Genomic DNA, 16310 nt, shown 5'->3' with positions numbered 1-16310 from the left:
TTATACTGTAGTTTTGCACCACACCAAAAACCAAGCTGGCAAAATGATCAATTCTCAGGACAAGGAGTCGATCAAACGAGCAATCCCCAAGGCCTCCAATAAGATATTGGCGGCCGCCGTGGCGAGGCTGTACATCGCCTATCCGGAACCCGACCATTGGACCCCTACGGGTCTCGCAGGCGCCATAGTGTTAGTAGACGACCTGGTGGGCCATACCTTCTTTTTGAAGTTGGTGGACATTGTCTCGCACAAGGGAGTTTTATGGGATCAAGAGCTGTACATCGACTTTGAATACAACCAGGATCGCTCGTTCTTCCACTCCTTTGAGTGCGAGGAGTGCTATTTTGGACTGCTGTTCGAGGACAAAAGCGAGGCCACGAGTTTTTACAAGAAAGTCAAATCTCGCGACAAGCACGGCTCCAAACAGACCGTGCAGAACAAGCACGGCGTCGAGCTTAAGAAGGAACCCACCCAGGTGAACAAGATCGGATTTAGAGGCGATATGTCTGGACTCGAGAACGAACAGAGAACGAGACGCACCAAGGGCTTTATCTACTACGAGGACGAGCCTCCTCCAGAGTGGAGGTCTCTGTACAGAGAGCTGGAAAGCGTGGGCATCACCGAGGATATGATTGCGGAAAATAGAGAATTCATCAAGAACTACATTGCTCAGACAGGAGGTCCGCTGGTCGGCTTGGAGCCGCCAATTCCTCGCAAATACCAGTACAAGCTGGCCCAGAAGTCAGCAAGCGGAAGCAACAATACAAGCACAATATCAAAGAAAGCTCCGCCGCCGCCTCCTCCAGCAGCCCAGAAGACAGCGTCCACGCCGGATCTCCCCAATAGCGATACTCCTTCGGCCATTCCTTCATCCATTTCTTCTAGACAGGAGACGCCAGCGTCAGATCCCGAAACACCAACTCCTTCGGCAGCGGCTAATCCTGCTCCTGCTCCTGCTCCTGCCACCACGGCAACTCACTCAATCCCCCCTCCTATGCACCACAACGTTCCTGCCCCTGACTACATGCCACATCTAGTAAAGCAACGCCAGAGCCAGGAGCCGCCACTTCCACCCGAGCCTCAGCAGCACAGAGGCTTTCCTCTGCCTCCTCCTAGGACCGGTGCGGTACCGCCACCACCGCCTCCTTCGAGAAACCCAGTGCCTCCTCCACCTCCATCAAGGACACAACCGCAGCTCCCCCCAAGAGAGTCTCGACCAGCGCCTGTCCCGCCTCCTCCACGCAGAGGCCCTGCGCCACCTCCACCTCCTTCGAGATCGAGACCGGTGCCTGGACCTCCTCAGATATCGTCTCCAATGACCACTCACCCCGTCGCTTCGCCGCCTCCCCAACTTCCTCCTCACCACCCAAATCCTGTGCCACCGGCCCCTTCGCTGCCTCCGTCTCAGCAGCAACCTCAATCGCCGTACCCACAAACATCTTCCATCCCTACAGCTCCGCCACCACCGCCTATGCAACCGGCTACCACTCAACCTTCGCAGTCGGCTCCCCCTCCACCTCCACTGCCCCCAGCAGCTTCTCAATCAGGCTCTGCTCCTCCACCTCCTCCTCCCATGCCTTCTGCACAGGCCACACCTGCTAACGACACCGCGGCAGCAACTCCTCCTCCTGGCGCCCAGCTCGACGGCAGAGACGCTTTGCTAGCCTCTATCCGTAATGCAGGTATTGGCTCTCTGAGAAAAACAGACAAGTCGCAGCTTGAGAAGCCGAATGTGCTGCTCCAGGAGGCCCGTGGCGAAGCGCCAAGCCAGCCTGCCTCTGCAGCTGCTCCCGGCCAACCAGCTTCGCTGGCAGACGCTCTTGCTGCTGCCCTCAGCAATAGAAAGGCCAAGGTTGCAAACAGCGATGACGAAGACGAGGGCGACTGGTGATTTTGTATTATCGATTATACTATATATTTTCCTGGAATTTCGTTTTCCAAGTGTCAAACCATTTCACCTTTTTCGGTTCCAGACGGGAAACGACTTCTGTTAAAGACAAGCAAGCTTTAGTGAGTTGCGAGGCATACTCTTGGGCCGCCGTCTGATCCATGTCGTAGATAATCGCAGAGATAAACTCATCTACCAGGAGACCAATCTCCAGCCTTTCTGAGTTCATTCTGTCGAGCTCGGACGATACCTTTTCTGTGTGTTGTGTTTTGCCGATGTTTTTATCCATGCTTGTGAACAGTAGCTTGATCAGTTTGAGTTTCTGCACCCACTGAGAGCCGAACGAGATCAGATCCGAGTCCACCTCTTTCTGCTCTGCCTCGTCCTCGTGGTCGCTCTCCTCAAAGAAGTCGCCGTTGTCTGCGCTCGGAGACTCCAGCCACTCCTCATATTCCTCAAGTCCGTCTGCTAGCAGTGAGGCAGACTCCTTGAATTTGGCGCGCAGCACTCCGCTCGCTCCTAAGCGGACCAGAGACGAGAGATTGTCGCAGATCTCCCATATTTTCCCCACTGAAACGAGCCTTGTGCTGTCGGCATCGTTGTCCTGTGCGTCCAGCAACCCGGAGAGCTCGTTGCTTAGCACAGAAAACGTCCCAAGCAAGGTGTGGACTTCGTCGAGCACTCTTTGGATGTACAATGCTGAGTACTCTTTTTTTTCTGCAATTAGCTGGGAACACAGGCTCACAAGCATAACCAGGCTCCTTGTGACGCTTTCGACCTCTACAAAACAGGCATGGAAGTTTTCTGGAGAGATGGGAGGCCGGTAAACAATACCCACTTTCGTGGTGTGTGCATGAATCAGCTGTCCCAGCTTACTCAGCTCTTCCAGAGGATGGCTCACTTGAGAGGATTTCAGAGATGGCTTTTCTCGGAGCTCCAGATTCAGCAGCGGCTTCCAGGTAGCGATCGCATCGTCCAGCGACTGGAGAAGCTGCTTGACGTCTTCCTTGCTTTTGGTGACACTGGGCATGAAATAAATTGATAAAAAAATCTACTACACAGCCGTAATATATGGAAGCGGATGGCACGATTGGGGACCATAGCTCGTGCCGAGTTTGTGGCAGGATGTCGGGCTCAATTCTTCAGCTTCACTCAACTCATTCACTATCTTGTGGCCTCGATGTAGTAGTAGCCTATGTTCAGATAGCCTAAATGCACATTTCGAAATCCCCTTTCCACCAGATATTCCTGGATATCTTTGTATATGTTCTCTACGCAAACCTCACTGGCCCGGAACGCTTTGGACCTCAGCGAAACAACTTTGTGCAAGCAGCAGGGGCTCACCAAAAACGCGCAGAGCCGAATCCCCGCCCGGTTGCAACCTGAGACCAGGTCTATAACTCTGTACACCATGTCACCACACAGCTGGAGGCCCACCACGGCGACGTCCAACTCTTTCTCGCCGAGCCTGGTCTTGCGTCTGAAAAAGCTCGTAGCCTCATCGATGAAGTTCTCCCATTCCTCAATGGGAGCTGCGACGGCGTGCAAGTTGCCAGAGGGCCCCAGACTGGTCTGCAACACCTGTTCCTGTTGTATGAGGCTGTGAATGCGCAGACTGGATTTGATCCGGTCCTTGTTGTGGTCGACACAGCACACCTTTAGACCAAACCCGTTGGCGAGAATTCGGGCCAGATAGCCCTTACCAGAGCCGAGATCCAGAACGTTCGAAACCCCGAAACTGGCTGTCTTGTGGGCAAAGGGCACGGTGACGGCCGTCTTGGCAGGCGACATGCCCAAAGTAAGGCTGCTGGACAGAGGCGGCACGGCAATGAAATCTTGCCGATCGTACATTGCCAAAACAGCAAGACCCCAGAGTGTTTTTCTAGAGTTTGGCGTGCATGGGAGAAAAATTTTCTACCGATATTGAAATTTGTTCTTATTCAAAGATGACGGGTGAGGCATGGTTATTTATTCTGGCAGTTATCGTGAACGCGATCAACCTGTTCCTACAGGTTTTCTTCACCATCATGTACAGTGACCTGGAGTGCGACTATATCAATCCAATTGAGCTGTGCAACAAGCTGAACAACTACATTGTTCCTGAGGCAGCTGTGCACGCTATGCTGACTACGCTGTTCCTGGTCAACGGCTACTGGTTCACTTTCCTGCTCAACGTGCCAATCCTGGCCTACAATGCTAATAAGATCTACAACAAGAACCACCTTCTGGACGCCACAGAAATTTTCCGCACTCTGTCCAAACACAAGAAGGAGTCGTTTGTTAAGCTTGGTTTCCACCTGCTTATGTTCTTCTACTACCTCTACCGGATGATTGCCGCGCTTATTGCTGACGATATGTAATACATAACCAGTATAACTCTATTATACTTCCCGTAATAATTCGTTCAATACCTGTAGCTTGTCCACCACGCCGAAGTGAGGGTCGATGACCCGGCGCAGCCGCAGAAGCCTGGAGATTGCAGGAGGCCGTTTACCCTCGTTCGTCTTCACGCTGCGCAGCTGCTTGTACACTCTCATCTTATTGCGGTGGTTCTCGCTTTTTTGCAGATACTTCTGCCGCAAGCTATTCAGTTCCATGCTGATCTCGCGTCGCTGCTGTCTAATTTCGTATATTCGGCTCCGTTTCTCGTTCTTGAGCTTGTTCAGCTCCGAAAGTTCGGTCAGGATTAGATTGTTCGTGAGATACGTATCGATAAGACGAGAAAAATGTCTGTCGATAAGATCTTTATAGTTGCGCAGAAATTGCGCTGTTTTCTTGCGCTGCACGCCAACAGCCTCCTCCGGAATATCGCTGTTTTCCAGACGATCGACCAGCGCCTGTTTAATGACGTCCAACGTTATTAGTTTGGTCTTATTATGCGGAACTCGGCCGTACTTAATCTCCAAGTAGCCTGCTGAGCGTCGTCTCTTGTCCTGGACAGACCTCTGGGAATCTATTGTTTGCGAGCGGCGTTCCATCACCTTCTCTCTGTGCTGTTGTGTCACCCGCTTCCGCGTCGCAGCAACCACCTCTTGGTCAACATAATCGTAGTATGCGGGCGCCGGAGGAGTTCCTGGAGCCGCAGATGAATCGGTATCGCTTGAGGAGTCGCGCGACTCGTCAGAAAACTCGGGCGAATTGGGAATGACTGGCGTTTGAGGCTCGGGAGCTCTTTTCGGCCGTCCAGGTCCTCTTTTAGGGGTATAGACTGGGGCGGACCTCATGTCTCCCGTGGCACTGTGCGGTGTCTGTTTTGGAGTACGTTTGGCGGGAACCTTGGGCGTCGCAGGCTTCGTCGATCGTCTCACTGATTTCGGAGTAGCGGTGGCTGTCTGTCTGGGCGTTCTCAATGGAGTTCGTTTCGGCGTCCTTGGCGTTTGCTGCGGTGTCGGTCTTTCAGGGGACATGAACGAGCTTATTTCTGGCGTTTCTGGGGAGAAATCTGCCTTTGGGCTTTTCGCAACTTTAGGTGTTCTTGGGGTTCTGTTCGCTACAGGACTCCGCGTAACCCTAGGACTCTTGGGCGACGCCCTTGGCTGAGACGGCACTGCTTTCGGCCGCAGCACGAGGCCGTCGAGGTCAATTTTCCTCTTGGCAGAGCCTCTTTTCCTGGCTTCTTTTCTTGCCTCTCGAGAAAGCATAAACACGCGTTGATAAACAAAATTCCCGGCGCGACGTTATTTTTCGTCACCGCGACGATCTGATCTGTGCCACGCAGAGCAAACTGGTTAAATTTTCGGAAAAAATTAGGTAATGAAACGTAAAGTCATCTTAATTTAGTTCCTTCCAATTGTTTATAATTGTCAAAATTCTGCCTCCAATACATGACCGATCCTGCCGCGCAATCTGATTCCCCAGTGACACTACCCGATCCGCCAGAAAATCCCGCAAATACAGTTCCCTCGCGCACACTTTGGATGGGCGATATCGAGCCCTGGTGGAACGAGGAATTTATCACCGACGTGTGGGCCAAAACAAATAAACGTGTTCTCGTCAAAGTTATAAAGCCCCGCCATAATGCCCTCGTGCACCAATTGGCGCACTCCGGATACTGTTTTGTTGAGTTTGAGACACCCGAAGACGCAAAAGAGGCGTTGAAGCTCAACGGAACGATCATTCCAAACACAACAGATAAACTTTTCCGCCTCAATTGGGCATCTGCCGCGACCCTTAACTCACAGATCGCCCAGACCCCTGAATACTCGCTTTTCGTGGGAGACCTATCCCCCGCAACCACAGAGGCACACCTGCTGGCGCTTTTCCAGACGCATTTCAGCACAGTGAAAACAGTGCGAGTCATGACTGACCCTGCCACCGGCTTGTCACGATGCTTTGGCTTTGTGCGATTCTCGAGCGACGAGGACCGGCAAAGGGCTCTTGTCGAGATGAACGGCAAGTGGCTGGACGGACGACTCATCCGCGTGGCTCTGGCCACTCCGAAACACCAAAACCAACAATTCCGGAAACACCACCAGATCCCAATCGAACTCGATCCTTACCACGCTCCAGGACTGCCTCCCATTGGCTACTATGCCGCGCCCCAACCGCCTCCCGCTTATTCCGATCCTACAAACACCACCGTCTTCGTTGGTGGACTGTCAAGCAGTATTTCCGAAGCGACTCTACTTTCGATTTTTGAGCCGTACGGCCAGATTGTCCACGTGAAAGTGCCGCCGGGAAAAGGCTGTGGTTTCGTCAAGTTTACGCAGCGCGCAGACGCCGAACGGGCAATAGAGCAGCTTCAGGGATACGTGATTGACGGCTCAAGAGTAAGACTCAGCTGGGGAAGATCCAACAGAAACCACTTGCTGACAGCTCCTGCGCTTGCCGCCGGGATGCCTCAACACCAGCCACCCGCCCAAGGACCCCCACAAACACCAGGCATGATGATGCCTGGCATGGCTCCAATGTTCTACGATCCATACGCGGCAGAGTCTCCATATATCGACCAGAACGGCCAATACATGTACGTGCCGCATTACGCTTCTATGTTGCCTCCGGAAAAGACAGATGACATGTAGAAGAAACAAAAAAAGACAGTCTGATGGATTATACACTAGCATAGTTTGCTAAGATGCTGTCAATTTGGGCTTTGTCCATTTGTGTCCATTCCTCGATAGAATACGAATCAGTGATCTTTTTATTCCACTCCATGCGGTTCTTTATCACTTCCGGCGACTCACCAGGGTGAATCTTGGTGCGCAGCGTTGTTCGCAGATAGGCAAGATTCTCTATTGCCTTCCGGATGTCCAGTTGTTCAAACACGGGTTTGATCTTATGTTCTTTTAGTCTGTTGGTGAACCGGGGCGAATTGCCGTTGGAGCTGATCATGATTTGTAACGGACCCTGTCTATAGGTAGAGCCAAAATAAAAATCACAGTTTTCAGGCTTATCAGCAAGATTAACGTTCAGACCCAGCTGCCGGCAGCGGTAGTAAATTTGCAAGCTCAGGTCGTAGCTGTTGAGACAAGTAAGCACCATCGCAAATCTACTGCTCGAAAGGCGCTCTATCTCTTCACGATCGTGGTTGATATCCAGCTTGCTGATATCTCCTGGTTCTTGGTACATCTCGAGATCTCCCATTTCAAACTCGCGTTCTATCACTTTTAATAGTCCTAGTTCAGAGTACTTTCGGATCAACGGATGGATGTCGGGAGCCACCACTGTTATCTGTGCATCGGCCTGCAATAAATGATTCACCCTGGATAATGCAACGTCTCCAGCGCCTACAACAAGCACATGCTTGTCTGAGGTTAGCAAGTTGGTTCCGAACACTCACTCTTGACCTGCCATGCTAGCATCAACGAGCCATGCGGCTCTGGTATTTCAATAGAGGACATACCTATCGGAATCCCAGACATACAATTTTCCACCACCTTAATCACTTTTGCTTACCCGGTCATCACTGGAAAGTTGCACGCGAGTGATTTCAATTTCGTCCTCTGAGTTGACGGCGTTCTCTTTGGCCTCCGTTGAACTGTCCCCAAGAACCTCCGGGAAGATCCCGTAGAAGTCAGCCAAGTCGGATCTTGCTTCTTGCGGCTCGTCGTCTTCATAGTTGACGTTCTTATTCAGCTGCAGTCGATACCACTCGATGATAAAGGTGGCAACGTCACCTTGGTGTTTAGTCTCCACGTAGTCCGTGACAGCATTGGATACATTGGGCAACAAGCCATCCAGCTGGAAAGTCACTCGTTCTTGCACCGAGTAGAGTCGCTGAAACAGAATGATTTTATGTTCACCGTCTGTCAGATACTGAACATACTCGCTTTGAGACAGGTCCAAAGCGCGATCTGCGCCCTTCTCTCGGATTCCTAGGTAAACAGGCAACAACGGAAAGATGTTCTTGAAGTCGGCTGTTGATACCTCGTAGACAACTTTGAATCCTCTTTTCGAGCATTCCAGGGTGATTTCCTCCTGCAAATCAGACCATACCACAACGTGCGGCCTGCTGAATTTGAACCCTGGCCGATTGGTATAATTGATATAATGTACTCCTTCCCTCTGCTTGCTGGACAACAGGAGAGCGTTTCTTTCGGATCGGTTTATGACATCCTGAAGCTCATATCGGTCGAGTCTTAAGGCAAACGACTTCTTGTCCTTACAAGCACATATGAGAAGCCCAGTAGGCGTGTGTATATAAATTCCGAAGAAACTTAACAAGTCGGTGGTAAATAAATTATGTTTATCCAAATACTCCCTTCTAGGACATGGTTTCATAAGAGGCAGCTTGGACGTCGGCAAAAGACTTGGAACATCTCGATAATGCGTGTAGTGGAAGGATGTGTCGCTTGACCGCACGAGTTGCTCTTCTAATAACTCGAACATATGATGGATAAACACATCTGTTGAAAGGATCAAAATATGAACAGGCAGAAGTGAATTTACGTCAAAATATCAAGTGGCACTTAATGGGACCCCGAATAAATAGGATAGTTTCTTCCCTTATAGCGTAATGGTTATCGCGTTCGGCTACGAACCGGAAGGCTCCAGGTTCAAGTCCTGGTGAGGGAGAAACATTTTTTTAAACTTTTTTTAGTACACATATTATCCGGCTTTTGCCTCCTTGACCTCTGCCTTCACATCTGTCTTTGCAGACTCGGCATCCTCAACGAGCTCCCGCAATTTTTGTTTGGCCACCGTCTTGGTGTGTGTCAAGGTGGCCCCTGCAACACTCAGCATTGGACGTAGCAGGCCCATATAGTGAGCAAAATAAGCCGTTGTAGCAAGGATGATGATCAGCATAAACAACAATGGGTTACGGAGAACAGCCATAAGCTCATTCCACCCCAAAACAAGAACCAAGGCATACATCCAGAAAGGAATCGAGGTGGTGTTGGCCATAACCGAACGCTTGGCTTCTATGTAAATGGCATCCATCTCTTTTTTGACCCTGGACAGCACTCCGTTCTGTTGCTTGGCCGACAAAAGCTCGGCAAACGTGGTTTCCTTATCATCGTCATCCAACTCCTCGGAGTCAGTAGTGGAAATGTTCACAGGGGGAACAATTTCCTCATTGGTTTTAGTCAATACCATCTTGCTAAAAACAGGTAGCAGACTCAGGACCGTGTCTCTCGCTTTGTTATACTGCTGGTCAATCTCTAGTGTATTTAGCCACACCCTTGGCACGTCATTATCGTCGTATCTGAAAAGATCTTCAAATTTGTTTCGGAGAATACGCGAGACTGTGTCTTCCGTCACAAAATCATGAACGATGTCTTTGAACTTTGTCCAGAATGACTGCAGTAATTCGATGTGTGTATTCTTGTTTTCTTGTTCTGTCATTCCGAGCTGATAATCATATAAATCACCAGAGACATATTTCGACTCTAGGCTCTGTGAAATCTGACTGAACTCATTCAAGACTCTATCCCAAAGATCTATTGATGGGTTGCCAGTGATTTCTGACAACTTCTCCTTGAACTGTGTTTGAAACCTCTTGGCCAGTCGTGACAGTAAGAGATTCTTCTCTTTGCGCCTCAATTGCTCACTGATATCGCTTAGTTCTCTCTCCAGCTGTTCCAGCTCACGAGAATGATCAAAAATACACTTAGTGGCGTCCTCGCGGAATTGAGTCACAATGGCTGCAGCTTGAGCTGCTAATATGTCACTGAACTTTGCGTCGTGCTTTCTCTTTGCAATCTGGACTTGTTCGGTGAATACGCTAACAAGCTTCTTGATCACAGAATTCAGTCTTTGCGAGTTCGTCTCCATTAGTCTCTGATCAACTTTCTTGATTAGTTGCTCTCTGCGCTCAAGGTACACGCTCTGATGATATCTTGAAGCAGAACTATCATACGGTGCGAGGGCTTCGGCGCGCAACTGTTTCAAAGCGTCGGCAAAAAGTTGCGAATCCTCCAGTTCCCCAAAATCAACCATTTGGTACTGCTCCTCGAAAATGTCGTATGCCTGTTGCATTATTTCATCGCACCTAAATCTTGCAACCAGTATCTGTTGTGTCGGAAGATCAAGATCCTTATTTAGCTCAATCTGCTGCCAGATTTGGTCCATATAGATGGTCCAAGCGTCTATAGGAATATTTCTGTGGTATTCCTGCTTGAAAAGAGAATCAGACGCAAACTTATCGCCCAGCAAGCGGATGTCTTCCTCAAACCTCTCTGTCTGGAAATATTTGTGGGAAATGCTAACGAACCCGAGGTCGAAGAAATCAGTTATCTTGAGACCTTCACAATTTTCCGGCCTGCTCAAACTCTCCCAGATCTTACTCAAGTCCGTTTTGAGATTCTCTTCAAGATTCTCCAGTGGCGTGACACCTGTGAAATCACGCACCACAAACAGCAACAAGCACTTCTGTCTGTTTGTGTGGAAAAGGCTCAAGTTGACTTCAAAAACAGTTTTCAAGAGTTCCATGTTGGCACCCTGATAGAGTCCGACTTGGTGTTCCCAGATATTGACTATCAGTATCTCGGACGTAGAGAGCGCAAAGAGAGCAGACTTACGCTCAAAGTCCTTATCATCTGCTTTCTCTCTTCCATCCACTCCCTCGACATCAAGAACAAACACATGATTTTTGTTTTCAGTGCGCCCAGACTCGGCAGTGGAAGACGCTATGTATTTTGCATGGGATATCCAAATGCCCTTTGTAGTTTGTTGTCTTTTCGCCTCGTCCATGACCTCGAACTCAGTGCCAAAAAGACGATTCAACAAGGTTGACTTACCTGTTGATTGGGACCCAAAAACGGCCACTATGTGGTAATTAAGGCCATTGCCGTCCTTTCCATCATAGTATTGCTGAATATAGGGCAACAAACGCTCATTGAAGGTTTTGTTCTCATCGATCAGCTGAAGAGAAGACATGATTTAATAGTTTTTTGGAGCGCAGGGAAAACCAAAATACAGAGGAGCACAGCCAGTTTACAACGGGGCAGCGTGAAGGATAAAAATAATTTGATCACTACTCGGCGCTCTGGAAATGGTTTCCCCGGCCCCACAGCTAGACGGGTTCTTGAATGGATGCTCCAACGGTATAACGCTTGCAGATCTGCCCAAAGAATTATTAGATAAAGTCCTGGGCTACATTGAATCTTTTGACTACATCCCCTTTCTGTTGAGCTGCCAGACTATCTATCACAAATGTCATCTGACTTTGTTCCGTCTCAAGCCAGTCAGGTTGCAATATACCGGTGGCAGTCATCGCTTCCGGTACAACAGGAATCTCCAGACAACATGGAATTTATTGCAACACATGTCGAATAACTCAGAAATCTACGCCGAGGTGAAGGTATTTCAACTGAAAAATAATGTGTCGATCAAGGAGTTTGAGCGAAGCCAAGAAAGGTCGAGAAACTACCACAGGCGTGACAAGCACTCTAATCGGAAGGCGGATTACAGCGAGATCCCCAGCTCCTTGATATCGGTGCTACCAAAATTTGTAAACTTAAGATATTTAAAAGTGGACATTGGGAGCTTTACATTTTTGAGAGACCTTCTGGAAGCTCTTCCAAATACGTTGAAGGGCCTCCACATTAATATCAATGTCGCAAATCCCAAATTTAATGCCAAGGAGACAAAATTGCCCGAGATAAAATGCAGGGGTCTAAAGACTCTGGCATTGCATTCAACCATCAAGGAGCCGATGATCTACGGCAAACTGAAAAGTAGACTTGTGATGAAAGTACCCAGCAGGTACCTCATGGAAGAAAGCACGTTTTCAGATTTGATACGGGAGAAGTTTGAGCAGGATCATAGAAGTATCAAGAAGCAACCAAACCTTAAATTCTGCGGCGAGATAATGGCCCTACTGATCCACCAGAATGCGTCCACTATCTATTCAATTGACGTTCGAGGACTTGATGCCACGCTGATTTTCTTGAACCGATTCGCGGCCTGTCCGATGAAGAATTTGCGCATCATCAAGCTTTGCAACCTCTCGATCCCTAGACTTCGATGGTGGCTTCCTGGTTTGGAGAAAAGCAATCTGAACAAGCGGCAATTCGTGCCAAACAATTCAGAACTGTCACTGCCCCCTATAGTGGTTATATTCTCCAAACTATTCACCAGTACACCTCAGAGCAGGGATGTACAGTGCCGAGCTAGGTTTTTTGGCGATCCCGAGGACCAGTGGTTCAGCATGGGCGGCGAGGCTACCGGATTTTGGGAGGGAATCTACTACCAATAATCAGGTGTTTCGCATTTTATTATGACAAGCATGCACCGCACCGCACAATCCTAGAAATTAAAATTCACTAAGAAAAAATACGAGTTTAGAGACTGATCAGTGTACAATAAAATCGATGGACGCTAGTCACGGAAAATTGCAAAAATCCTTGGCACGGTTCAAGGAGAGGTATGTTTTAGCTATGATGGTTGCTCTAACAGCATAGAATCTCAAATGGGTCCTACTACGAGGCTCAGCAGACGATGAGGGCGATTATCAACAGACACGTCAATTCTCTAAATTACGGCTCGGCCGTTGAGCTGCTCTACCAAAGTTCCAAAATTTTGATGGAGTTCAAGAGATACGACGAAGCATGTGATCTTGTTCTTTACATGATTGAAGTGTTTGAAAAGGAAAATAAGTCGGTGGAAGAATTCAAAGCACATGACCTGAGTAAATTGATTGAACTCATCAATGTCATTCCTGACGAGGACCCAAACGTTTTGAATCTTGCCAAGGAAGTGTCCAAATTTGCTGTGAAGAAGAGCGGATCAGAAGGCGGATTCCCAGCTCTCAGCTTTGTCATTGGCTCTAAGCTATACTACAGTGGCTCCGTGGACCAGATCAATGCTAGCGAGCACTACCTGCTCGTTAGTGGAACGCCTGAGAGCTTGCAGATGCTTGTCGACCTAGAATTTGGTGCATATTTGCTTGATCAGCCTAACACTTTCGGTAATTATCTTGCGAGATTAGTGATCCCATACGTTACTTTTGGAAACTTGAAGCTGGCTAGAAAGTCCGTCGCCGATATGATATCAAAGCTTAAAACAAGCGATAGATCAGGTCTGTTTTCCTTCCAGCAGAGCGGCGAGTTGCAAATTCTGGAACTGGGCACAGATAACGATCTGCAAGACTGTTACGGGCTGGTGAATTTTCTACAATTACTGATCGAGATCTGCGAGCGTGCCACCGGCGAAAACGCTGGAAACTTCAAGTTGCTTGTTAACAGATACTTCCAGCTGCTGGAAAGAAACAATCTGGCTCTGAAAGTGAATGCTATCGGGGAATCGTATTTCGGCGTCTCTATCGTGCAAAAAAGTGCAAACATGTTACAGGAGATGATGTCAGGGCTTTTAGGAGGTGGCAAATAAACCTAATAAGTGTCCTTTGCCGGTTCTTTATCGAGCAACACGTTTGAGTGTTCATCAAACTTCACGTTCGTGCAGTCCTTGCGAATACGGGACTCGCCTAGCACCTCTGCTAGTTCATACCGTTTTGCCTTGAGAAGCTCATGTTTTGCTTCCTGATATGTGCACCATTTTCTACTACGGTTCTCCATTTCGGGCCATTTCTCACACAGCTCTTGAATCTCCATCTCATAGAAATGAAACTCACTCCGAGGTATCTTTTCGTTTTCGATCGTGGTCGGTATATTCTTAGAGTTCTTGCGGTACCGTAGGTCTTCAGCAACCGGCAGCTTGCCGAGAATCTTCCCCACAGCCCCCGCCTCTTCCCAAGTCTCGCGCGACGCCGTTTTGCGGAAGCTGTCCATCTCATCGGACTCAATTCCGCCTTTAGGTAAGATCCAGCGGTCCTTGTGTTTAGTAGAGGAGACCATCAGCACTTTTGAGTGGTCGGAATTCAGTACAACACAGCCAGCAACCAAACGTGCACCGGTTTTCCTGTTGAACAATTGGTATTTGCGGCCCTCGCGTGCGTCGATGGTCTTCTCAAACTTGGAGGCACAGTCTGCAGTATTGCACTCCTCCACGTCGACATAAATACTATCTTTATCGGGCATTAACGACATTCTTGGCAAGAGTAAATTGTTCAAATTAATTACCAGATCACTAAAACTTGGGGAATCCTGGAACCAGTTTTGGTCACGTGACCGAGGTCGCGTGTGACTGCTACAGTGTCTGATACAGTGTGGTTATATTAACTTGTATATCCTTATCTCAGACGACGAGCCTCTCTCTCGGACTCCATCAAGCACAAGATGTCGTTTTCTCTGACTGGACCCTTGACGTTTCTGACGATGGTTCTGGAAGTGTCGTCCAAGAACTCGACTCTGACTTGGGTGACACCACCTCTAGAACCGGTTCTTCCAAGAACCTTGATGACTTTAGCAAGAGTGACTGGAGTTTTGGTGTCCTGAATGGTTAGTTGGGAAGTGCCAGGAAATAGGCCAGGCGACAACAAGATTATAGCCAAACTTGCGAGGGGCAACAAAAGATAGAACTGCCACAACACTGTCTCCATACAACGGTACCACAGTGCGCTAGCAGTGGAGTGGATGAGTGCGAACCAATACGAGATGCCCAAGTTAACGCGCACTGCTCACCGAAAAGAGGGACTTAGAAGGGGCACATGAACGAAATCGCACCAAATTTCACAGCAGCATTCTGATGGCGCATCTGATGCTGCTGGTCGGTACCATCTGTGCTGGTAGTCCACTCGCTGTTGCTAATTATTGAAGTTTGTGCGGCTCTCTGGCCCCGTGAAAACCGTCTCCTGGGCCCCTTTTTCGGTCAAATGTTCTCTCATGTTGTCTCTCTCGCATAGACAAATGTGCAGCTTGTGTCCTGGCCGTCCTTTCCCTCGTGCTGTTGTATCATACATACCATTTCTGTGTGATAATACGAAGATGAAAAAATCAAGTGAAAATTTTTTGGAAGTATAAAAAAGGTCGTGCTTGGTGTGGGCAGGGTAAGTTTCTTACTGACAATATTCTGGGGGTGCATCGATACAATATATTTATGTCAAAACTTGTTGTCTTTGGAGGAAGCGGATTCCTGGGAAAGCGCATATGTGAGGCTGCCGTTGAGAGAGGCCTCAAAGTGGTCTCTGTGACTTCTTCCGGTTCGCGGCCTCGTCAATTGCTCCCCGTCGAAGAGTGGCCAGAGAAAGTAGAGTGGGTCAAGGGCGACATCTTCAAGCCCCACACATACAAGGATCTCCTCTCTGATGCCAATGCGGTTGTTCATTCCATAGGAATATTACTTGAGAACCCAAACTACAAGAAAGTGGTGCAATCGAATGACGACGTTCTTGGAGAGATTCTGTCGTTCTTCAAAACAGCAAACCCCATGAAAAAATCGGTTTTCAACACCTACGACAAGGTGAACCACGAGAGTGCCATCGTGCTTGCAGAAACTCTGCTGGAGGTCAACAAGTCGAAGCCTGCTTTCGCGTACGTTTCTGCAGATCGTGGATTTCCTGGTGTGCCGTTGGGCTATATCGAGTCGAAACGGAAAACCGAATATGAGCTCTACCAGATGCAGCCCGCACTCAGACCGATCTTGCTTCGCCCCGGATTCATGTATGATGAGCATGCCGGCGGCGATAGCCGCACCAAACTCAAAGATCTGCTCCTTGCTGCCGCACGCGCAAACGAGACTGTGCTTGGCCATGTTCTAGACGGCGTGATAAGACCGCCCGTCAGTACCCAGACAGTGGCCAAATGGTGCCTGGATCGCATTCAAGATCCTGAGTTCCATGGACCTGTGCTTCTGGATGAGATGACCCGCCAATCTGGGGCACGGATGTGATGAAAAAAATAGTGCATTATGTATTTAGAGGTAGCTAAGCTAGTCTTTACGCGAGCAATGACCAGCGACAAACCCGTTTATTCGTTCCGTCCGTCATACTCGACCTTGGATATTGAGCAAACGCCGACTGACGCACTGGGTCTGTAGTCTCGCTGCCTTCTTCAAGCGGACGTTCCAGCGCTTCTCCTAAAGGGCAATTAACTGACAGAGCCAAGTCGTTCTCGGTCGGCTCAGACGAAGCAACGACGCCAGT

The 16310-nt window shown here is 49.0% G+C and overlaps 13 protein-coding genes across 13 annotated transcripts; 6 read left to right on the top strand and 7 right to left on the bottom strand.

Moving 5' to 3' along the window:
- Positions 1–43: 43 nt before the first annotated feature.
- On the top strand, positions 44–1891 carry KL911_001620 (uncharacterized protein; the record flags this gene model as incomplete). The annotated part of the gene is made up of 1 exon (XM_043196599.1): positions 44–1891. One exon carries the CDS (start codon positions 44–46, stop codon positions 1889–1891), a length of 1848 nt encoding a protein of 615 aa, XP_043055381.1.
- Positions 1892–1910: 19 nt separating this feature from the next.
- Positions 1911–2918, bottom strand: KL911_001619 (uncharacterized protein; the record flags this gene model as incomplete). Its single annotated transcript, XM_043196597.1, has 1 exon — positions 1911–2918. One exon carries the CDS (start codon positions 2916–2918, stop codon positions 1911–1913), a length of 1008 nt encoding a protein of 335 aa, XP_043055380.1.
- A 134-nt stretch (positions 2919–3052) lies between these two features.
- Positions 3053–3739, bottom strand: KL911_001618 (uncharacterized protein; the record flags this gene model as incomplete). Its single annotated transcript, XM_043196596.1, has 1 exon — positions 3053–3739. One exon carries the CDS (start codon positions 3737–3739, stop codon positions 3053–3055), a length of 687 nt encoding a protein of 228 aa, XP_043055379.1.
- A 176-nt stretch (positions 3740–3915) lies between these two features.
- KL911_001617 (uncharacterized protein) lies at positions 3916–4248 on the top strand (the record flags this gene model as incomplete). Its single annotated transcript, XM_043196595.1, has 1 exon — positions 3916–4248. One exon carries the CDS (start codon positions 3916–3918, stop codon positions 4246–4248), a length of 333 nt encoding a protein of 110 aa, XP_043055378.1.
- Positions 4249–4269: 21 nt separating this feature from the next.
- On the bottom strand, positions 4270–5529 carry KL911_001616 (uncharacterized protein; the record flags this gene model as incomplete). Its single annotated transcript, XM_043196594.1, has 1 exon — positions 4270–5529. The coding sequence occupies one exon, from the start codon at positions 5527–5529 to the stop codon at positions 4270–4272; it is 1260 nt and encodes a 419-aa protein (XP_043055377.1).
- Positions 5530–5712: 183 nt separating this feature from the next.
- KL911_001615 (uncharacterized protein) lies at positions 5713–6909 on the top strand (the record flags this gene model as incomplete). Its single annotated transcript, XM_043196593.1, has 1 exon — positions 5713–6909. One exon carries the CDS (start codon positions 5713–5715, stop codon positions 6907–6909), a length of 1197 nt encoding a protein of 398 aa, XP_043055376.1.
- A 28-nt stretch (positions 6910–6937) lies between these two features.
- KL911_001614 (uncharacterized protein) lies at positions 6938–7749 on the bottom strand (the record flags this gene model as incomplete). Its single annotated transcript, XM_043196592.1, has 2 exons — positions 6938–7662; positions 7731–7749. The coding sequence occupies 2 exons, from the start codon at positions 7747–7749 to the stop codon at positions 6938–6940; spliced, it is 744 nt and encodes a 247-aa protein (XP_043055375.1).
- A 16-nt stretch (positions 7750–7765) lies between these two features.
- Positions 7766–8716, bottom strand: KL911_001613 (uncharacterized protein; the record flags this gene model as incomplete). The annotated part of the gene is made up of 1 exon (XM_043196591.1): positions 7766–8716. One exon carries the CDS (start codon positions 8714–8716, stop codon positions 7766–7768), a length of 951 nt encoding a protein of 316 aa, XP_043055374.1.
- A 219-nt stretch (positions 8717–8935) lies between these two features.
- KL911_001612 (uncharacterized protein) lies at positions 8936–11206 on the bottom strand (the record flags this gene model as incomplete). Its single annotated transcript, XM_043196590.1, has 1 exon — positions 8936–11206. One exon carries the CDS (start codon positions 11204–11206, stop codon positions 8936–8938), a length of 2271 nt encoding a protein of 756 aa, XP_043055373.1.
- A 115-nt stretch (positions 11207–11321) lies between these two features.
- Positions 11322–12527, top strand: KL911_001611 (uncharacterized protein; the record flags this gene model as incomplete). Its single annotated transcript, XM_043196589.1, has 1 exon — positions 11322–12527. The coding sequence occupies one exon, from the start codon at positions 11322–11324 to the stop codon at positions 12525–12527; it is 1206 nt and encodes a 401-aa protein (XP_043055372.1).
- Positions 12528–12642: 115 nt separating this feature from the next.
- KL911_001610 (uncharacterized protein) lies at positions 12643–13657 on the top strand (the record flags this gene model as incomplete). Its single annotated transcript, XM_043196588.1, has 2 exons — positions 12643–12695; positions 12775–13657. The coding sequence occupies 2 exons, from the start codon at positions 12643–12645 to the stop codon at positions 13655–13657; spliced, it is 936 nt and encodes a 311-aa protein (XP_043055371.1).
- Positions 13658–13659: 2 nt separating this feature from the next.
- KL911_001609 (uncharacterized protein) lies at positions 13660–14768 on the bottom strand (the record flags this gene model as incomplete). Its single annotated transcript, XM_043196586.1, has 2 exons — positions 13660–14425; positions 14491–14768. The coding sequence occupies 2 exons, from the start codon at positions 14766–14768 to the stop codon at positions 13660–13662; spliced, it is 1044 nt and encodes a 347-aa protein (XP_043055370.1).
- Positions 14769–15265: 497 nt separating this feature from the next.
- On the top strand, positions 15266–16057 carry KL911_001608 (uncharacterized protein; the record flags this gene model as incomplete). Its single annotated transcript, XM_043196585.1, has 1 exon — positions 15266–16057. One exon carries the CDS (start codon positions 15266–15268, stop codon positions 16055–16057), a length of 792 nt encoding a protein of 263 aa, XP_043055369.1.
- Positions 16058–16310: the final 253 nt, after the last annotated feature.

This window comes from Ogataea haglerorum, assembly GCF_019207285.1.
Source record: "Ogataea haglerorum isolate 81-453-3 chromosome Unknown 81-453-3_NODE_4_length_651989_cov_98.092404, whole genome shotgun sequence".
Lineage (NCBI taxonomy): Eukaryota > Fungi > Ascomycota > Pichiomycetes > Pichiales > Pichiaceae > Ogataea > Ogataea haglerorum.
The sequence above is the reverse complement of the archived record's forward strand: the minus strand, read 5'-3'. Positions and strand labels throughout refer to the sequence as shown.